This window comes from Giraffa tippelskirchi, chromosome 13 (assembly GCF_054371585.1).
Source record: "Giraffa tippelskirchi isolate mGirTip1 chromosome 13, T2T-mGirTip1v1.2.pri, whole genome shotgun sequence".
NCBI classification, from domain to species: Eukaryota; Metazoa; Chordata; class Mammalia; order Artiodactyla; family Giraffidae; genus Giraffa; species Giraffa tippelskirchi.
In genome coordinates, this window is record NC_137287.1 from 71,937,326 (window position 1) to 71,960,273 (window position 22,948).

Sequence of the window (22,948 nt, forward strand, 5' to 3'; positions counted from 1 at the left end):
CTTTTTCAGATTGGTGTTATCAGGTGATTCGTGAATGGGCAGCACCTGTCCACCAACTAGAAAGGTGCTCTTATTGCTACAGTCTTCCCCCTCATTGTGGAAACTGAGATAACCTACACAAGCTCATGTGTGCAGGTGCTGAGAACCCCTCCGGGATGTAGAGATGGCAGGACACACCCTGGTTGTTATTACCATTATCCTTCCTGGAGATGGAGAGGGGAAGGGAATGTGACTGAAGGGGGAGGATGGTTTCTTCCATTTTCTCACTGGATTCCATACTGCTTAATACCCAAGTACAAGAATATAAGGTAACCTTACATCTGATGATGAAAATGTGAAGATGTAACCCCAGGGCATCAGAAGCACTTGACAAAAATTACTTTGGTTAGATCATAACATCACTGGAAAGGGATACTGAGGTGCAGTCAGGAGTTCCATGAAGTCACTGGGGAACTCAGGCAGAACGGCCACTTCTTTCTGCAGCCAGTCTGCCCCACCTGGGGGGCGGGGGACACTGGCCAAATCTCAGGGCCTCGGGACCAAGCATCGCCTGGAGGGAGCTCTCCTCTGCAAGGGTGCCACTCAGCTCTCTAGGCCAAACCCCTTCACCAGGGCGAACGCACACCTTTGACTGGATAGACCTAGAGACACGGACTTCACCACTTCCTGCATCTCTGTCCTTACAAGGAGAAGTGGCTGGAGGGGTGGATGGCACCAGAACTTAGGAAGCTGAAATGGGAGGCTGCGCAGCCCGCTGGGGGTGGGCTAGGGTGTCAGATGCACCGCCCTACCCCCTCCCGGGTCTTCCTCCTTCGGCAAAACCAAGGGAAGAATGGAAGGGATGGGAAAGGAGGGGAACGAAGGTCTTGCACATCACACAGCTAGGTTTCTAGAATTAACCATCTCTCCTACTGCCGGCTCTAAAACCTGCTCTTTCCACCGGTTCACAATCTGACCGATGATCACGCACGTGCACGCCCGGCCCTGCGCCCTCCCAGTCCCCGGTCCCTCCTCACCTGACGTGGCCTTGCACATCTGGGGCATCCGGGTGACCCTGCTGTGCGCCACGAAGGTGCTCTGGGAGGAGGTGCTGTACTGGGAGCCGCTGTCCGAGGAGGTGGAGCTGGTGTGCGACAGGCGGCTGTGCTCCTTGTGCGAGGCGCTCGAGCGGTGGTACCACTGGCGCAGCTCGTCCGAGACGGCGGCGCGGCCGGCGCCCTTGTCGGGGACGCCCTCGCGGCCCAGGGATGGAGTCCGCAGTATCTGCGAGCGCGAGGGTGTCAGGCGGCCCGCGTCACCCTCGTCGCCGCCGCGCCAGCTCTCCCGGAAGAGGCCGCCGGCCGTGTACGAGTTGGAGGTCTTGAACTGCGCCTTGACGCTGTAGTGGCCTTCCTGGTCGCTCTCCAGGCTGCGCACCACCACCGGCGTGGCGCCGCCCTCCACGTACAGCGGGTACTCCTTGATGCGGTACTGAGAGCTCGGCTGGCTCTGGCTGTGCAGGTAGACGCCGTGGCCGCCGCCGCGCGCCGCTAGGTTGGGCATGCTCCCCGAGTTCGCCGCGCCCAGCGCGCCCGCCGCCCGCTGGCGCTGGCGCTGCCGCGCGCGCGCCTTGGACGGCGAGTCCTCGGCCAGCGTGGAGTAGTTTGCGTTCATCTGCGCCGGGTAGTAGTGCTCCGAGCTCGAGTGGCTGGTGCATGACGAACAGTCGTCCATGGGGTCCGAGCCGTTGCTGCTACGAGTCCGTGGCGTGTAGAAGTCGGGGCTCCCCGTGTCGTTCTCCGAGCCCAGGAGCTTGCCCTGGGATTCCAAGCTGGAGCTGCGATGCCTAAAGTGCAGGGCCAGGCTGTGCAGCCGCGTGGGGCTGAGGTCCACCGACCTGCGGGGAGAGGACCGGCGAGGAGGTTCTGGGGGCGCCCGGGGGAAGGGGCTGGCGGCTCTGCGATTGCGGCCCGGAGCCTTCGGAAACGAAGTCCAAGAGCCGGTGCTTCCCAACCCTCCCAGATGAAGACAGGGCGAGAAGGGGACGGCTGATCCCCAGGCCTCCGCTCTGATGTTTGATTTTGAATGGGCGGTGGGGTCGGAGACAGGGCCCACGCGTTACTTCTGAAAAAAGCACGCCAATAGCCAGCCCCCGCCCACACTTTTTTTTAAAGATGAAAAGAGATGCTATAGACATAGCGAACCAAGATTATCCCCGTTTTAGCATTATGTTAAGCCGGTGAAATGCCATTTTAGCAGGTCAAAAAAAAAGGCCTTGCAGAAGCAATCATATAGTTCCACCCAGTACTATTATGAAACCCATGTCAACAGATTTCTATTTCCCTGTGAACACTAGTGTAAAAATGAAGGCTGGTGGCACATGGAACACTTAAAAATGACAGATGCAAATAAACACTTATCCCTCCATTACTTTGTTTATAATCCATTCCACTTATTGGAACCACACAATAAATATCTATCAATATGGCCACAGGGGCAGAGTGTAAGGACTCCATAGAAATTCACCATGGCTGGGTTGACCAAGTACAGGAAGAGGCGAGTCCCAGGGGTGACTGTCACTCAGGGTAGACGTCGAAATCCCAATCATGTGGCCCTCTTTGACTCAGGCCTCAGTTTCCTCTCTGGTTCCACCCACTACTTCCACCCAAGCTCATGGGAACATGCCAAGTGCAAGCCTGAATCTGGCGCTTTGACCTTCCTGTTCCCTGAATATCCTTAGAGCTCACCACCCATCCCATCCAGGTCTCTGCTCAAATGTTATCTTATTAGAGAAGCCTTCTCTGTTGGTTTCATTTAAATGATGGTCTCTCCCTTCACTCTCTAGCTTCTTGCCTGTTCATTATTCTTCTCAGTACTTACCACCGCTGACATTTCTTTACTGTGAACTCTCTTCCTATTAAAACATCAGTCTGATGGGAGCATGGTGTAGTCTTTATTGTTCATTGTGCTGTGCCCAAGAATGGTACTTGGTACATAGATGCACTTGATAAGTATCTTTTGTATGAGTGAGTGAATGAATGGATGGATGGATGAGAGATTCTTGCCTGGAGAGCTCAGTTTTATCCTGTATAAATGGTTCACCACTTACAGCAGATCACACTATCTGTCCTTTGAACTATAGTCCCTATGGACTTAAGTTTTAGAGAAAATTGAGTGATGGCTTTGGTTTTGCCTCTTTTTAGAAAATGAAGGTGGAATTCACTTAAATCTCACTTTTCCTTTTACTGTTTAATGAATTTACCCCCTGGGGGCATTCAAGGAAGTCCAGGATAAACTTAGGCTTCAGTAGAAAGATATATGGGGACCTCCTCTGGGCAAGGCTGTTCTGGTTCCTGCTAATCTGGCTCAAGTTTTTACAAAGGTGGGGGTCTGGCCAAGGGAGGGAGATGGGGAGACTCACCTTGTGGAATGCACGTAGTGGGGACTCCGGACGCGGAGGTCGGGTGTGGATGGCATGCTGCACTGCGAGTTCCAGTGCGGGAGGCTGCGGATGGGGCTGGTCTGCAGGGAGCTGCTGCCGCCTCCCGCTTCGGCACAGCTCCCCGTGCTGGGGAAGCGCTTGTGGCTGCTGCAAACCAGAGGAGGCGACACCGGTCACTGCCTGCCAGGGCTGCCCCTTCTCTGAGGTCGCTGACTGTGGTCTCAGGACATCCCTCTTGGTGTCGGGGAAGCTTGCCCAGGACTCCGCCAGAAGTAGGTGGGCATCCTTGTCCCTTATCCCTTATGCCTTAGGGCAGCGTGAGATGAAGCCCCTGTTCTGTGAAGCCCCTGCCCTCAACCACAGTTTCTGTTTTCCATAAGACAAATATTTACCTGTCTGGGCACCCACTGGGAATTTTACGGGGCATAATGAAAGGAAATGAGAAAAACAGAGAGGCAGACAAAAAATGCCTTCCAAACCCCCCCTCTCCCATATCAGCTGAGTAATGAACTGGTAATACACAGCTAAGATTACAGCTGTTTGGCTCTGGAATTCTGTTGGATGATGGTTTGGGGTTCTCAGCCACTTTGGGATTCTTATGAATAGACTCTCATTTGCCATTTCAGAATACTTCTGCCTATGATTTCCTAATTCCCATGGAATTTAAGGACATTCAAGCAAGCTGCCAATGTGGAATGTGAGCCAAAAACCCCAATTTCCCTGCGAATGACAAATCTGCACCTCCAGTGGGTCGGCAGCAGAGGGCGCTATGGTGCAGCCCTGCAGGAAGGCAGCCCAGGGGATGTGCAGGCAGGGTGCGGGGGTCCTGTGACTCGCAGATGCTACTTAACCCTTGGATTCTGCCCAAGTATGGACAGTGACTTCGTGTGGCATTCCCGGCCCAGCTCACCTGGAGTGACTGTGCGAGGAACGTTTCTTGACCTTCTCATAAGGCTCATCTAGAGAGGACTCGCTCCACATTTTGGGCTTTATGGGCGACTTGTCATAGTCGTTGCGGTGATAGTGCATCTGCCTGAGTCCCTCCAGGGACTGGGGAGGAGGCGGCCGGTTGTGCGACGGTGGCCGAGGAGGGAGCCCCTTGTGAGGGGACTGTAAGGGGGACAGTGTGCTGGTGACCTGAGAGTCTTCTGCACCAAGACAGAAAAAAGAGTGGGAGTGAGCAAGGGTCATTCTTCCCACCTACCCCTGCACGCTCCCCCTACCCTAACTCCACCCCTGCCATAGGAGGTCAGTGGACAGGAGGAGCCGTGGTTTCACTGTTTTACCCCTCAATTCAGTAAAGAGCCCCTGGAAGGAGCAACCTGCAATGGGAGTGGGGGGCCCAAGTGATGCAGTTATGCCCCTTGGTAGGTCCAGGGTCTGGCATGTGGGGAAGAAACTAATCACACGCAATGCTAAGGACAATCTATTCCTACTCCAGGTTCTCTTTACAGAGGAATCTCCTTCAAATGTTCGGCTTTCCTCCCCAGCAGAGACTGGAGTCACAGAGGTCAAAACCAGCGCTGGATATTCAAAACATGGCCCATGCTCTCCTGCAGTTCCAGCATTTCCTTCCACCCATGTAATGAATAAAAGTATGCTGCTGCTGCTGCTAAGTCGCTTCAGTCATGTCCGACTCTGTGCGACCCCATAGACGGCAGCCCACCAGGCTCCTCCGTCCCTGGGATTCTCCCAGCAAGAATACTGGAGTGGGTTGCCATTTCCTTCTCCAATGTATGAAAGTGAAAAGTGAAAGTGAGGTCGCTCAGTCGTGTCCGACTCTCAGCGACCCCATGGACTGCAGCCCACCAGGCTCCTCCATCCATGGGATTTTCCAGGCAAGAGTACTGGAATGGGGTGCCATTTCCTTCTCCAAAATATGATCTGATTGCAAATAGCAGGGCCAAGACAACTGGATAAATACCCTGCCAGCTTCATCCCACATCAATGACAATGAATATTATCCTTATAGTTATCATTATGACTAGGAGCAAGATCTTTCACATTTTCTGTCTGAATCACCCCTTACCACCTGAAGTTTTCCTAAAGGGCAAAAAAATAAATAACTGCCACTTAATCCAATGGATTGGTCAAAAAAGATTAAAAAAAAAAAAAGTCAAAAAGATCTTACAGAAAAACCTGGATGACCTTTTTGGCCAATCCAATATTTCCATGTCATTAATGCCCTGACCTCCCCAGGTTGGGCTTAAATTCAAGGGAACATTCTCTAATATGGTTCTGTGTTTGGAATTCCTTCTCTGATGTGTGGTGGTGGTAGTGATGGTGGGCTGGGGTTGGGGGGTGGTAGATGTGCTATCACTTCTAGTTTTGTAAGAATTTCCCAAGAAAATATCCTGAGAATCACTAGGTTTTTGGAGGTCAATGAGAAATACGAAGACAGTTTTCTAGGTGACCAGGAGTCTAACGGGACATCTTTCTTTCCCTTTCACCATTTCTCAGGGAGGTACAGAGACTTGTTTTCTTCTGGCTGCCCGTAGGCTCTCCTAGCAGGTTTCAATCTTTATGACCCAAACCAATGTCCACTTCTTTCCTCCAGAAAGTACAGTCAGAAGGAAACTATACATGGTGTTTAAATAATCTGTTCAGGTAAAAATGTGGTTTTGGCAACTAAAAAAGTCGAACACCATCCACTCACTTGGATAGCATCACCAACTCAATGGACATAAGTTTGAGCAAACTCCAGGAGACAGTAAAGGACAAGGAAGCCTGGCGTGCTGCAGTGCACGGAGTCACAAAGAGTTGGACATGACTAAACAACTCAAACCACTCACCATCACCTTAAATCTTACTTCCAGGTCCCAAGACACAATGAAATTCCAATAGTCATGTGTTTCTGTAGCGCCCACCCACTCTCAGCCAAATAGGTGACCACGGAGAAGTGAAAGAATCACAGGGAACCCAGCGCCATCTTGATCCGGCTCCTGGCTTTCCACTGGGCTGTTCCAGACTACATATAGCTTAATCCCAGGTTGTCCCAGACTACATTCAGCTTAATCCCAGTTTAATCTATGCTCTGAGTTCTCAAGCAGCAAACAGACAACATACCATCTTCAAGAACAAGGGCATCTGACAGGGAACTGTCTTCACTGGCAATATTTCCATCTGGGAAGAAAAAAAGCATAAATGTATGAGTTGAACATATCCCTTAGACAAAGCTCTATCTGTGAACATCGTTGAGTTTCCCACCACCCCATTTCTTTCTAATCATAAAGAACCCATGAAACACAATCAAAATGCTGTTAGGCATTTCTTTTGACAGTCTCTGTGGTAGGTCATGACTCACCTCCCATCCCTGACATTGCAATGTGCCTGGTCTTTGTTTCACTGGCGACAGCAATACTGAGCAGCTTAATATCCAGCATAAAGGTCGCCTGGCCACATCATCACCCCGGCCCACCTCAGGGCGCGTTCCAACTCAACCCAAAGAAGTGGCCTGCTATTTATTCTACACACGCGAAACTAGGGTGAGGAGCTTGGTTTGGCTCATATGATAGCAAATGACTTCTCAATAAACTTCTTAAGTCATTAGCAGACAAAACAAGCTTCTAAGTACAGCTTGTCTCTCCGAAGCTTATTTTCATAGACACCATTCAATTAACCATGAGAACACACCCAGAGGGAGACAGAAAGATAATCCCTTTCCTTTAGCAGCTAGGGAAACTGAGCGATATCTAGGGAGGGATGGCTTGTCCAGGGCTGTGTTGCTCTCCTGGCTAAGTTAGCAAAAGATCTCAGGTCTTTAAATCTCAAGCTTAGCCTTTTATCTCTTAAATAACAAACCAGGCTAAGGCATGGAAGAAGAAACCAAAATTACTCTAATTCAAGTGGGCTCTTGTGATGAAACATTATTTCAAGGAGGCAGCAAAATGGAGAAGGTATATTCTTAGGCAATTAAAACACATGGCTAACAGCTTGGATAGGACCATTCACCAGCTGGTCAGAGAGTGAGTTACAGTCGGACTCTGCCGGCTGTCCTCACAGAATGGCCCTCACTGAGCAGGCGGGGGAACCATGCTCCTCTGTGGTCGACCAGCAAGATGTCTGTCCCTCAGCTGTCCCTCCTAGACTCTGTCAGCCTTGCTGATATTTCTGCAGAGTTGGGGACCCCCCAGGTCCCTTCAAGGGTGCAGAAGGAAGTCCCAAAAGGCAGAGAAGACAGAGAAAGGCAGGCTGACTGCAGCTCTTTTAGGAAAAATGACAATGTCTTGGCCAAGGACAATAGGGCAAGAGGCAGAAGGATAGTTATTTCAAATTTCCTAGAGCAAAGGAATTGTTTTATGATCTGTTGCTCTTTGAACTAAGAATTCTCTTTATTTGTATTGCTTGATGAACTATGAACTGCTAGGAGACACAGCCTTGACTAGCATCTTGGAGTTGCCAGTCTATTATCCCCTCCCCAGGATGCCCACAGTTTTAGGTTACAGCAAAATATACATATAGCGGTGGTAACACATACATAATGGAAAGTTTACCATTTTAGCTGTACAGGTCAGTGAATTTAAGAACATCCACACTGTGGTGTAGCCATCACCACCATCCAGCCCCAGAACTTCTGTCATCTTCCCCAAACCAAAGCTCTGTCCCCATAAAGCAGTAACTCCCCTGTCCACCTCCCCCAACCCCTCATAACCTCTCTTCTACTTTCTGTCTTCCTGGAGCAAAAGTATGATAAACGTGTATAAACTATGAAGGCTGCAGCCACCGCTGTGCCGTGTGGGGCCATCCAAGATGGACGGGTCATGGTGGAGAGGTCTGAGGGAATGGCAAACCACTTCAGTATTCTTGCCTTGACAACCCCATGAACAGTATAAAAAGATAGGACACTGAAAGATGAACTCCCCAGGTCAGTAGGTGCCCACTATGCTACTGGAGATCAGTGGAGAAATAACTACAGAAAGAATGAAGGGATGGAGCCAAAGCAAAAACAACACCCAGTTGTGAATGGGACTGGTGATAGAAGCAAGATTCGATGCTGTAAAGAGCAATGTGGCATAGGAACCTGGAATGTTAGGTCCATGAATCAGGGCAAATTGGAAGTGGTCAAACAGGAGATGACAAGAGTGAACATTGATATTCTAGGAATTAGTGAAGTAAGATGGACTGGAATGGGTGAATTTAACTCAGATGACCATTATATCTACTACTGTGGGCCAGAATCCCTTAGAAGAAATGGAGTAGCCATCATAGTCAACAAAAGAGTCCAAAATGCAGTACTTGGATTCAATCTCAAAAATGACAGAATGGTCTCTGTTCGTTTCCAAGGCAAACCATTCAATATCACGGTAATTCAAGTCTATGCCCCGACCAGTAACGCCGAAGAAGCTGAAGTTGAACAGTTCTATGAAGACCTACAAGACCTTCTAGAACTAACACCCCCAAAAGATGTCCTTTTCATTATAGGAGACTGGAATGCAAAAGTAGGAAGTCAAGAAACACCTGGAGTAACAGGCAAATTTGGCCTTGGAGTACAGAATGAAGCAGGGCAAAGGCTAATCGAGTTTTGCCAAGAGCACACACTGGTCATAGCAAACACCCTCTTCCAACAACACAAGAGAAGACTCTACACATGGACATCACCAGATGGTCAACATCAAAATCAGATTGATTATAGTCTTTGCAGCCAAAGATGGAGAAGCTCTATTCAGTCAGCAAAAACAAGACCAGGGGCTGACTGTAGATCAGATCATGAACTCATTATTGCCAAATTCAGACTTAAATTGAAGAAAATGGAGAAAACCACTAGACCATTCAGGTATGACCTAAATCAAATCCCTTATGACTATACAATAGAAGTGAGAAATAGATTTAAAGGACTAGATCTGATAGACAGAGTGCCTGATGAACTCTGGATGGAGGTTCATGACACTGTACAGGAGACAGGAATCAAGACCATCCCCAAGAAAAAGAAATGCAAAAAAGCAAAATGGCTGTCTGAGGAGGTTGTATAAATAGCTGTGAAAAGACGGGAAGCAAAAAGCAAAGGAGAAAAGGAAAGATATACCCATTTGAATGCAGAGTTCCAAAGAATAGCAAGGAGAGATAAGAAAGGCTTCCTCACCGATCAATGCAAAGAAATAGAGGAAAACAATAGAATGGGAAAGACTAGAGATCTCTTCAAGAAAATTAGAGATACCAAGGGAACATTTCATGCAAAGATGGGCTCAATAAAGGACAGAAATGGTAGGGACCTAACAGAAGCAGAAGATATTAAGAAAAGGTGGCAAGAATATACAGAAGAATTGTACAAAAAAGTTCTTCACGACCCAGACAATCACGATGGTGTGATCACTCACCTAGAGCCAGCCATCCTGGAATGTGAAGTCAAGTGGGCCTTAGGAAGCATCACTAGGAACAAAGCTAGTGGAGGTGAAGGAATTCCAGTTGAGCTATTTCAAATCCTAAAAGATGACGCTGTGAAAGTGCTGCACTCAATATGCTAGCAAATCTGGAAAACTCAGCAGTGGCCACAGGACTGGAAAAGGTCAGTTTTCATTCCAATCCCAAAGAAAGGCAATGCCAAAGAATGCTCAAACTACCACACAATTGCACTCATCTCACACACTAGTAAAGTAATGCTTAAAATTCTCCAAGCCAGGCTTCAGCAATACGTGAACCGTCAACTTCCAGATGTTCAAGCTGGTTTTAGAAAAGGCAGAGGAACCAGAGATCAAATTGCCAACATCCGATGGATCATCGAAAAAGCAAGAGAGTACCAGAAAAACATCTATTTCTGCTTCATTGACTATGCCAAAGCCTTTGACTGTGTGGATCACAATAAACTGTGGAAAATTCTGAAAGAGATGGGAATACCAGACCACCTGACCTGCCTCTTGAGAAACCTGTATGCAGGTCAGGAGGCAACAGTTAACTGGACATGGAACAAAAGGCTGGTTCCAAATAGGAAAAGGAGTACATCAAGGCTGTATACTGTTACCCTGCTTCTTTAACTTATATGCAGAGTACATCATGAGAAACGCTGGGCTGGAGGAAGCACAAGCTGGAATCAAGATTGCCGGGAGAAATATCAATAACCTCAGATATGCAGGTGACACCACCCTTATGGCAGAAAGTGAAGAAGACCTAAAGAGCCTCTTGATGAAAGTGAAAGAGGAGAGTGAAAAAGTTGGCTTAAAGCTCAACATTCAGAAAACTAAGATCATGGCATCCGGCCCCATCACTTCATGGCAGATAGATGGGGAAACAGTGGAAACAGTGGCTGACTTTATTTTTCTGGGCTCCAAAATCACTGCAGATGGTGACTGCAGCCATGAAATTAAAAGACACTTACTCCTTGGAAGGAAAGTTATGACCAACCTAGATAGCATATTAAAAAGCAGAGACATTACTTTGCCAACAAAGGTCTGTCTAGTCAAGGCTATGGTTTTTCCAGTGGTCATGTATGGATGTGAGAGTTGGACTATTAAGAAAGCTGAGTGCCGAAGAATGGATGATTTTGAACTGTGGTGTTGGAGAAGACTCTTGAGAGTCCCTTGGGCTGCAAGGAGATCCAACCAGTCCATCCTAAAGGAGATCAGTCCTGGGTGTTCACTGGAACGACTGATGTTGAAGCTGAAACTCCAATACTTTGGCCACGTGATGCGAAGAACTGACTCACTGGAAAAGACCCTGATGCTGAGAAAGATTGAGGGCAGGAGGAGAAGAAGACGACAGAGGATGAGATGGCTAGATGGCATCACCGACTTGATGGACATGGGTTTGGGTGGACTTAGGGAGTTAGTGATGGACAGAGAGGCCTGGCATGCTGCGGTTCATGGGTTCGCGAAGAGTCGGACACGACTGAGAGACTGAACTGAACTGAAAACTATGAAAGGATACTTGATAATATACCTTAAAGAAATTGATAAGGAAGGACCTACTGTATTCAGGGAACTATATTAAATTATCCTGTAATAACCTGTAATGGATAAGAATCTGAAAAAGAATAGATGTATATATCTAGTCTTCTGTGAATCACTTTGCTGTACACCTGAAAGGAATGCAGTGTTATACAACACAACTATACTTCCATTAAAAGAAAAAGAATTTGCTGATTTAAATAAAAAAAAAAAAGGATCATGATAGTTGGGAGAGAATTGAGGGTTGGTGATGAATTCTGGGTTCTTTCCTTCTAGTGTTCACCAAATATAGTCTCCCCAGCTCCTAACCCCTCCTGAACTGGGGTTTTGGGCGCTAGATCATCAGAGTGGGGAGGCGCTAGACCATCAGAGTGGGGAGGCGCTAGACCATCAGAGTGGGGAGGCCCAGACCTCTCCAGCTTCAGCAGTGGGACAGAAGCCTATGGAGACAAAAGAGGGCTGTGGGGGTGCTGGCCTCAGGGTAGCCCAGCCTCCCACTTTTCCTTCCAGACCTGGGTAGGGTGACCAGCTCCCTGAGGATGTGGGAGCCTAAGCTCGCTCAGGACTCAGCTCCCAGGAGACTGAGGGGAGTGCGTTCCCAAGAGGCCATAAAGAGTAATAATGCTGCTTTGATAAAAATGCTCCCTTTTATCTCTGGTTCTGAGTGCATCTTATTGCTCTCATTGGTACCACGTGTTTCTAGCTTCATTTTATGGATGGAAACATTAAGGCACAGGGGTAGTTCAGCAGCTTGCTAGGTTACTCAGGGGTCTGGGCTTTGGGTCCATGCTCTGGACAAGGACCCCATCCCCTGAGGCTAGTGGGGGAAGGGACACCCACAGTGGGGAGTGGTCTTAGCACTGACCGTCGATGATCAGCGAGGCCCTCTGGGTGGGTTTCTTCCCAGATTTGACGCGGTTCTCGTTGATGGCGCTTTCAATCTCCTGCAGCTTCTTCAGTGCGTTCAGGTAAGAGGTTTTCCTCTGCTTCTTCAGTTTTTTGCTGACATTGGGGTCACTGGCCAGGCGGCGGGCGGCCTCTGTAATCTGGGACTGAATGGCAAACTCCCGCTCCAGGCGCTCCAACTCGGCTTCCTGTAGGAGTGGGAGCCGAGGCCGCACTTAGGCTGATGCTGAACAGGTGATGCCCATCCTCCCACCCACGCCCCGCCGCACGAGACATGCGCACTAGGGAGCCAGAGGCCTCCGCGCCCGCCCCAGCTGGGCCCGGCCCCTCAGCGCCTGCTCCTCCAGTCCCTGGCAGCCAGGGACCTGGACACGCCCACTTTTGAGACTCTAGGCCCGTGATCCATCCTGGGGACAACCATCAGCCCTGAGATTGGCACCGTCACTGAGAAGCAGGGAGTTTTCAGGTCTGGGGGCCACTAGGGTTCATTTCTGAGGTCTCCAGCAACGTTCTGGAAGACCCAGCTTGGAGGCGATCCAGGGCCCACTGGGTTGGTGTCCACTTTCCATCAGGGGCATGGTCTCTCTGTGCTCTTCTGTGAGTTTGCTAGCAGGGGACTCACAGGGACATCCCCCTCCCCACCCCAGCTGCAGCAAATGCCCTCTGTCTCTCCTATTTTGAGCCCTTCATGCTGGGCCTCATCCCTACTTAATTATGCCTCCTTCAGATATTTTTCTGTGAGCTCTGCTGTCCACACACACCTGCTCTGCACACAACTTCTGCTGAATGACCAGGGACCCCCATGAGTCTGGCTGGTGGGTGGTGGAGCCGGGTCCCTGCTCCTTGGATCGTCCTGGGAACCCCTTCCTTTCCCATGTGCCTCCCTTCCTTCCTCCTCTACTCCTGACTTTGGCTGAAAGGAGCAGGGGGATAAATTTTCCCTCACACAGGGTTTTGAACCCAGGAGAAATGTAACTGTGGCCACCAGAAGGTGCCTGGTGGGCCCAGAGGATGAAGGGGGCCCTCAGATTAACTGCTGGCTTCTCTGCAGCTCAGCTGGTGCCTTCTGCAAACACTGCCCAGACCATCAAGACCAGGGGAGCCCAAGCCCACATTGTGGCTCCGGAGGATCCACAGCCTGGCTAAAGCCTGAAAGGAATGGATCTAACCACGGAAGAGCCGATCACCGAGCTCGCTGGAGCCAACATTTCCTAGTCAATGGCCAAATACTCCATCCTCACCTGTGGGCACCATGTGCCAGGCAGGGGCCTCCATCAGGCACAAAACTCTGAGCTGGACTTTGCTTCCTGTGGAGCCCGGAAGGGACAGGCCCAGGGGGAGACTGAAAGGAACAAGTAAGGGGCTAATAAAAGTCCCCGGGTCCTTCGAACACCCACTGCATTTCTTCATCCCTGGAGAAGAGTAACCACAACCAGGTGGACTCTTGCCCGGACCCTTGAGACAAAAAAATCACCAAGGACACAGCCCAGTCTGCGAGAGTGACCTCAGCTCGCAGCTGCTCCCAGGCAGGCAGAACAGCCCTGGCCCAAGACCCTGACCGCGATTCTGTGGGAGCCCGGGACACACTCTTGCTACTTAAACCGAGCCAAGGACAAGGCTGGCAGCTCGTCCGCACAGATGGCTGCCTGCGTGTGAACAGGGAGGTCAAGGGCATTCCCAGGAGAAAGGGGCATCTGCTGATGACATCTGCAGGAGACAGGGATTCTTAGGGAGCTGAGTCATCTTTTACGGGGAAGTGTGACAGAGGCGCTGGGAGAAGGCGTGATGGGAGCGTAGGAAGAACAACAGGGCATGGGTAGGGTGGGGTGCTCACTCAAGTGGGGTCTCCCCTGGAAAGTTCAGTGTAGGTGTCTGACCAGTACAAGAGGCGTGGAAGTCTCCAGGCAATTCTGATGACAGCGGGTTTGAAAAATACTCCACCAGATGGTTCTCTAAATCGCACCAGCCTGCACCCCAGTTCTGACTCTGATAAAGTCCCAGGCCCACCCACAGCCCAGCACCCCTCCTCCAACACCCCTCACGGTTACCAAGCATCTAGCAGTTGTCAATACCGAGTTAAATATTTTCCGTCCACTTGCTCACTTAATCCCAGAGACAGTCTGGAGAAATGAGGCTTATGACCTTCGTTCTACAGAAGAGGAAGACTGCCTCTGGGTTTGGATGAAGGGTTCTGGTGCATCCACCAGTTATCCCAGTGCCTGTGGATGGGGGGCTGCTGTTACAGATTGCAGGAGACTGGTCACCCCCCTCAGTTGTCTCCAGGGCATGTGTGTTTCCCCTTAAACTCAACCACTGCACATGTTATGTGACATCAGGTTCTCTTTTTAAAAACACTAAGCACATACAGAATTCCCTTCTCCACTGGCTCTGATTCCTGCCCTTTGAAACCCTCTGTTCAATAGCGTTGTAATGAGTAACTATATTTGGAATAAATTTGGAAAGCCATTTCCTGGACGTGCCCCTGGGGCCTGAGGTGTGCCTGGCCTTGAATTTCTCTCACTCTGAGACTGGATAACTTATTAACCAACTGGGTGCCCAAGGCTCCCCCAATCTGAGCTTTCCAGTTCCAGCCCCCATTGAGGTTTAGTCCAAAGAGGGTAAAATGAGGGGGTGCTTTGGGAAGGCCCAGCATCTGCTCATACTCAGGCAGTGATTCTAGCAGCTGGGGAGAGTTAGGACCCCCCAGAGCAGGCTCACTGGAAAACACTGATGTTGGGAAAGATTGAGGGCAGGAGGAAAAGCCGGTGACAGAGGATGAGATGGTTGGATGGCATTACTGACTCAGTGGACATGAGTTTGATCAAGCTCTGAGAGATGATAAAGGACAGTAAAGCCTGGCATGCTGCAGTCCATGGGGTCACAAAGAGTCAGACATAACTTAGTGACTGAACAGCAACGAGGGCAGACCTGCGGTCTTTCCCCAGCCAACAGCACCTCTACATCTGCTGACATGGCCTCGGCATTCTTCCTTTTTGATTGGTTTCTCTCATAGATCACACAGCACACTTGGCTCTTAGTGACAAAGAGCTGGGAGAATACACATGACTGTTATGGAATATCCTCCCATTAACTTTGCTGCCTGCGACAGGCCTGTTGAGTCAGACATACAGCCTCTGCAGAAATCAAAATGCTTTCAGATTAACGCAGGTAACCAATCCTACCAACGGGCACTGAATACTCACCAAACAGATAACTTAAGAAAAGATTACAGGAGGGCTACTCAGGAGGAAAAGAGGGTGCGGTGTTGGGTAGAATGAAACATCATTAGAGAAAACCCTGGCGCCCTCACAAACGGGCCAGTAAGGCGGGTGTCAGAGAATCCAGCCACAGAGAGAAGGAACACACACCTCTCCTTTGAGCAAGATTTTCTGCTCATCCAGCTTGAAGGCCGTCCCGATTCTTCTTCGAACAATGGGTGGTTCCTCTCCTGGATCCAGGGGATACTCTACGGGCAGTTTGCCCGTCAGCTCCTGTAGAGGTGTGACATCATGGGAGGAGGGATCAGCAGAGCATCCATGACTGGCTTCTAGGACATGGACACACGCACGCACACACACATACACGCATGCACACACACACATACACACAGACACACATACACGCATGCACCCACACACGGACACACATGCATGCACGCACACACATACACGTGCACACAGATGCACACTCTTCAAAGCACAGATCCAATACATATATTTGAAACCATAACCTTATACAATATTAAGCTTAACCGGAGTTCCAACAGTGCAATTTCATTTCTACAAGTGTATGAGAGCAGTCCTTCTTTTACAGAACAGAAGCACTTGGAAAAGTTTTTCCCAAAGTAATTTCCTATCAGGTAAGTTAAGTCATTGTTGGTTTTCATCATAAAAATCTAAATTTCATTCACTTGTTAAGTTCATACACGTGTCTGGTGTGTCTGTTGTGTGCCCGGCTGCACAGCCAGTAAGAGCAGTGGCAACATGAGATCTCTGGTCTTTCTGGCTCTAAACTCTGGTTCTTTTCACTGCATCAACGATTCCCTCTCAGATATCAAAGTTTAAAATGAGTCTTTCAAATGAGCTTTCTTAGGAAGATTGGTATCTATTGGGCAAATCCCAGAAAAGGGCATTATTACATTATTTAAGACCTGAATATGAGTAATAATTATTCCACTCTGGCCGGATGCTCAAGGAACAGGCTGAGCTCAAAAGACATTAAATGTGTACAGATATGAGTTTCAGTTGAAACTGAAATATAATCCATACTACTGACAAAGCTATTAAAAAAAATCTGGTGTATGTGCCTTTGGGGCTCTGGAAATCTAACAGTTGTGAGTAGGACAGTGAATTTAGTGGACAGACCACCAGGGGGACAATGGTCTCAGGAAAAGGTGAAGAGAGGTCTGTGGGATGATTCACGGTTAGGATTAGGCTCTCTATGAGTGGTTACCTTTCGGCTGAATAAAGATTATATTTGAGTCAGCAGCTAATCCACATGGTGGAGACCAGGTGTCTACTGCAAGGAGTTACTTCCAGGGACCAGAAAAGCCTGGGAAACCCACTGCCTGCCTCCAAGGCACAGGTGGCCCTTCCAGGCAGAGCCGAGCCCCGGTCTCTAGTCTCAAACCAACACAGATGCTACATAAAGACGCAGTGCAGGCTCTCCTTGGGAACATCCGTCACTCACGCAGAGACTTCTATGCCAGGCAGCCTCCTATGGGCAGGTGAGCCCTGATCATTAGATTCCAGGGGCAGACTGACCTTCTAACAGAAGGAGTGATCTGGCTTCTCTGTGCCACTACTGTGTATGCACACTGGGGTGTGTGTGTGTACATGATGGGTTGTATGCTTGTGTGGGTGCACCTGGCATGTACAAGCATACCTACTCCCTGAGATCCCAGGCCTCTCCTCCTGGGTTCAGGCCATCAGGAAATGACTTCTTGGTCTTTTTATTCCCCAGTATAAGCATTTCAGAGCACAATGGCCAACTCTTTGAGTACAAAATGCTCTGCAGTTTTCTTCCCTGTTGTTTTTTTTTTCTCTTCTTTTTTTAAAAGTGGCTCAAATGTCTCCCAAGTAGTTATATGTTTACTCCGCAACATTTTTATCTACTGCCCTGAAAGTCTGCCTATAAATAACATGACAGATAGAGGGTTTATGCTGTTAGGACTTTCTTTTTGACTTTGTGACTTAAAAAAGGAGGTAAAAGTTGTTAAAATGGGCATTGATTTAAAACTCTAAAGAGTCTGTGGTTTTTTAACACAAAATTGCAGGTCAATTCCAGTCCAACATAAAATAAAATTTTTTTTAAATCTATGAAAAATTTAAAGGCTGTCTCTAAATTTCCTCTTCCATTGTAAGCTACTACAATGGAAGAGGAAATATTGAAAAGCTGTATTGATAATTACTGCAAATTGAGAATCTGTATTGTCCCAGCAAGAGTACCAAGCCTTCTGAGAATAATGAAATAAAACTTCAAAGAAGACAAAAAAAGTCTGTGGTTTTAAAACAAAATATCTTTTTAAAAAATGCAGTTACTGATTTTCCACCATCTGCTTGAAGGTATTTGAGTCCAGGCCTTGATTCTCCATATTTAATCTGATTTCACGTGTAACCAGAGCTGCTGGTGAAAGGGGAATTTAACACACTCTGGTGAGAGGCTCAATGGACCCAGTTCCCCTTCTACTCTTATGTCAGTTATATTCTGCCAAACACTCCCACTGCATTTCATTCGGGCTGCCCCATGCCCCAGATGACAAAAAGCTTCTCGATACCCTGAGCTGAGGGGCATGATGTGTAGGGGACACAGAAAGAGCAGGACTGTCAGGAGACAAGTTCTCCTGTCCCCTGAGTTCAGAGGAGGTGGGAGACTGTGACTGGATTTTGTGTCGTTATTTCTGCCACTCGAGCTCTATTTTCTGGTGTCCACATTACAAAAAGTAAGAGCTTTGTTTTTCTTATTTTGCTTTTATATTTAAGAGAGGCCTGTAGACCTTTAATAGATGTGCTAACCTTGCCCGGACATGCTTTACCAGTTTTCTAGTGCTGCTTCCCTTTTGGGTTTAAGGACGCTGCCTTTATTAAAAGCAAAACAAGGCTTTACAAATTAACAACTGCAGATACCCACACCCATGTTGTCTCAGTCTTTCCAACGCATTCTTTATAAAAAGCTTGCTGATATTAACAGTATCACAGAGCACATCCCCCAGCTGGGACAAATGCTTTTCCCAAGATTTGCAAAGGATTTGCGCTAATGTGGGTCTGCTTTGAGCCGGCTCCGGTTTAAATCAATCCAGAGCATAATTAAGCCAAGTTGAACTGTAATGTGATCTCCTTCTGTGGCCCCTGCTTTCATTCTTCCTGGAGTAAGGCATTATGATTTGGGGGAGGGCAATAACATTCTTCAACTTAGTTTGGGAACACCTTTCCACTTCCCTTTGGGAGTTGTTGACCAACAGAGCTCCTTGTACCGTTACATGCAGGACTATCTCTCCCCCAAGGGTTCCCACCCCATCGTATCCATGTGCAAGCATGCTCACAGTAATGTGAATTGCATTAAAAGAAATCAAGCCTTCAAACATAACAAAGAACTGTGGAATAAGCAGAAGGTGGTGGAAAAAGACACACAAATAAATATCAATAGTGATCTGCTATAGCCCCTAAATCTCAATGAGACGTGAGACGTGTGTGTGTGTGTGTGTATACCTGAGGAAGCATTGCTTTGCATAAAATTAGAATATTTTTTTAGATGATGAGGCTAAGATTTCATTTACAAACAGCTCATGCAACTCAATATCCAAAAAGTAAACAACCCAATCAAAAAATAGGCCAAAGACCTAAATAGACATTTCTACAAAGAAAACATACTGATGGCCAAAAAAGCACATGAAAAGATGCTCAACATCACTAATTATTAGAGAAATACAAATCGTAACTACAGTGAGGTATCACCTCACACCAGTTTCAATGGCCGTCATCAAAAAGCCTACAAATAATCAATGCTGGAGAGGGTGTGGAGAAAAGGGAACCCTCCTACACTGTTGGTGGGAATGTAAATTGGTGCAGCCACTGTGGAAAACAGTATGGAGGTTCCTCAGAAAAGTAAAAATAGAGCTACCATATGATCCAGATATATGTTTAGGAGCAATCCAACTCCTGGGCATATATCTGGAGAAAAACTTTTCTGAAACCAGAAAAACTTTTTTTGAAAGTATACATGCACCCCGATGTTCACTGCAGTACTGTTTGTAGTAGCCAAGACGTGGAGGCAGCCTAAATGTCCATTGACAGATGAATGGATAAAGAAGATGTGGTACATAGACACAATGGAATATTAGTCATCCAAAAGAAGGAAATAATGCCATTTGCAGCAACATGGATGGACCTGGAAATTGTCATTCAAAGTGAAGTAAGTCAGACAGAGAAAGACAAATATCATATAACATCACTTATATGTGAAATACAAAAAAAAATGATACAAATGAACTTATTTACAAAGCAGAAACAGATTCACAGACTTAGAGAATGAATCTATGATTACCAGGGGGAAGTACAGATTGGGAGTTTGGGATTGACATGTAGACACTGATATATTTAAAATAGATAACCAAAGACCTACTGTAAAAACAAAACAAACAAACAAAATATAAAAAACTAAAGAAAAAAAAGCATCACCTACCAAAAAAAAAAAAAGAAAACCACTAAAAGACAAACATCAGGTCATGAGTTTTAAAGAGGATTATATATCAGATGAAATCCTGATCTCCTTATTGATCCCCAAAGGTGCTTCTCACTATAATCTCAATAAAAATAAATCTGAAATATAGTCAAGAGAAACAAAAGCCATAACAATGATAAATGCAGGCACAAAGTCTTAGGAAGATGGCAAACTATTCCATCCAACGTGGTCCTGTCATATGAGGAAATGCTTTATAAACTATGAGGTACCATGCAAATGTTGCTGTTTACTGTTGTTATCATGACTGTTATTACTACTTGTCATTCGGCCTCTGGGGGGAGGTTCTCACTGGGAATTCTGCCAAAACGTGCTTTCACTGCTGTCAGTGTTTCAGTGTGGTCCAAGATGAGGGATGCTCATCCCAGGGGCTGGGTGTCATCAACAGAAGAGGTCCTGCTTCCCTCTTATGCCCGCTCTGAGGCCCACCCTTGCCTTTTATAAATACACGAGCACAGATGAGCACACAGGATGAACCAGGGGTACTCACTGCTTCTCGGAGGCAGAGTTTCTTCAGCTCTTCCAGCCGCTGGCGCAGCGTTTCCTCCAGAGCTTCCTGCCTGGATTTCAAGGCCGCCAGCATGTCTTTCTTGGCCGACTGAGAGCTATCCGATTCCTGAGAACCTGTCAATTAACAGCAGGGTTACCAGGCCAATCGACGAAGGGATGCACATCTGGACCACAAAGGAACTGGATCGAAGCCCACGCTGTGGATGTGGGATTTACCCCTGGAATCAAGGGAGTCTGAAATAAAACAGGTGCTTGGGGCTCCAAGCTTGAGGAACAACTTCTCAGCACTCTGGGTAATTTGCAGCTGGTCAGAAAGACTGGCAGGGAAATGTACATGCCTGAAAGAGAAGTTTCTCTTCCTTGATTATCTTAAGATATGTCGCACATCCATTTTAATTTCACTAGCAAATTTTAATAAACATTTTGCACCATGAAGGGGAAGTAAATTGAGCCAGTCATTTTGTTTAATTTTTTTTGGCCATGCCACACAGCTTGAGGGATCTTAGTTCCCCTACTAGGGATTGAAATTGCACCCTTGATAATGATAGCACAGAGTCCTAACCACTGGGCTGCCAGGCAATTCCTGAGCCAGTCATTTTAATACATAGTTTTAATTTCTTTCCATTTAAAGTGCTTATTTTTTTCTTAGTACAAAGATAATGCATGTTTATCATAAAAACTTGACAATGTAGACAGGTATAAAAATAATCCATAAGCTAGTCACCGAGAGATAACTACCAATAAGCATTTTCTTTTGGTCTTTTTAGCTAAGCACATATAGTTAAAAAATAAAATTAGATTTTTATTGTAGTTTTTGAATGCAAGACTTTGAATGCAAGATTTTTGAATCATGAGCAAACTCCCTCCTAATAAAAGTTATCCCTATTTTTACATGAAGCATAAAAATATCTGCTTGCTGATTCAAATAGCAGCCTGCTAGATAGGAAACGGTTGTGTAAGGCAAACTGTAAACCAAACAAAAGGAAAATAAGCTGAAATGCCAACTGGAGAGATTTACATTTGACCAGAAGAATCATTTCTGGGCTGCAACGTTTGGACTCTGAAATAGGTTTCCTGCAGGGAAGCTATTATACCTTTTCTACCTGGATGGTTAGACAAAGGACCATGACTCCTTGGGAAAGGAGAAGTTGCTGATTACTTTGCTTCTTGTGCCATGGAGAGCGGAGAGTGGAAATCTTAGAAATGGATGGGTGTGCCTTCAAGGGGCACCTGTCATGAGATCGGCAACGGCATCAAACAACATCGAATACCTAGAGATTCATCTAGTGAAAGGTGGACGGGATCTCCACAATGAAAAGTAGAAAAAACTCTGCTGAGAAAAACACAAGACCTCAAACAAGATAGGGAAGTACTCTGGTCATGGATTGGAGGCTTGGTGTTGTAATGATGTCAGTTCTTCAGGAACTAAACCAGTGAATCATTGTAATCCCAATAAAAATTCCAGCAGGATTTGTTGGAGGGAGGGGTGGGAACTATATTTCCTTAGGAAGCATTTTGGGATGATTCAGTGAATGGATGACAGATTTGAGAATAATCCAAAAGGAATTCTCAAGAGTCAACTGTCCTGTTTCTTCCAGTGGTTAAAGAAGGTGTCTCAGAATCAATACTAGAAAAGACTTCAATGCTTTTACATCAAAAACTCTGTGATGCTCCAATCATCCCCATAAATATATGACTCTTCTCTCTTCTTTAGGCTCTGAGCAGGAGTCCCCATGTTCCCTCAATTACCAGGCACCTAGGTTCTTATAACCCTAATCCTCAAGAATTTTCAATGTTTAGGTACACTTTGACTTCATTTTAGGCTTCCCTTACCCTCTTCTCCATTCTAACTTGAAACAGAGAATCTCCATCACTGCAGGAATGGACCATTTTTATGTCTCCATACTGGCAATACATACTAGCTTGAATAAACAAATACTGTTGTCAATCATATGCTTAGATGCTATAATTAAGTTGTATCTCATCTCGGTAAAGAAATCTAGTCCCTGTAAGTGGTTTCTTTATAGAATCGACCTTCCAAGCTTTTAATCATTTTTGAAGCTCTTTCCTGGATTTTGTCATGCTTCAGTTGCATGTTTCCAAATTCAACAGTAAATGCAAAGGAAAACTTGACCCTCACAAAGTGTCTATGACCTCATATCTCTCAGATTCTAAATCCATATGGTGTGCTCATGTGACACATGGCTGGACACTACTGCAGGCTCCCCTTTTTGAAATGCTTCAGGTTTTCTACCCCCATAAGTCAATTACCCCGAGCTTATTAGTCCTGAACTGTATCCAGTCTACATCCATCTAAGATAACACAGCTATTAAAAAACTATTTTGAATCTTAATTTCATTCTCTTAGCCGTAGTCACTAACCACAGGTGAAGACACAGGCAAATTTAATGAGCTAAGCTCTATTTCATCGTTGAAAGAATTAATAAGAATATAAAATAATACTGGAAGGAAGTCAGACTTTAGATTTAAAAAACAG

The 22,948-nt window shown here is 46.8% G+C and overlaps 1 protein-coding gene across 14 annotated transcripts in view; it reads right to left on the minus strand.

The window, feature by feature from the left end:
• FRMD4A (FERM domain containing 4A) overlaps positions 1–22,948 on the minus strand; it is an 845,860-nt gene that overhangs the window by 17,928 nt on the left and 804,984 nt on the right. For all 14 annotated transcript variants that reach the window (XR_014072374.1, XM_081553514.1, XM_081553513.1 and 11 more), the window contains 7 exons: positions 20,432–20,565; positions 15,573–15,695; positions 12,164–12,392; positions 6,488–6,544; positions 4,332–4,569; positions 3,401–3,568; positions 1,017–1,876 (listed from right to left, as the gene is read on the minus strand). Coding sequence is in view for 13 of the 14 variants with exons in the window: in XM_081553514.1 (XP_081409640.1) it covers positions 1,017–1,876; positions 3,401–3,568; positions 4,332–4,569; positions 6,488–6,544; positions 12,164–12,392; positions 15,573–15,695; positions 20,432–20,565 (1,809 nt within the window). In the remaining variant the exon portion in view is untranslated. The remainder of the gene's footprint in view (positions 1–1,016; positions 1,877–3,400; positions 3,569–4,331; positions 4,570–6,487; positions 6,545–12,163; positions 12,393–15,572; positions 15,696–20,431; positions 20,566–22,948) is intronic.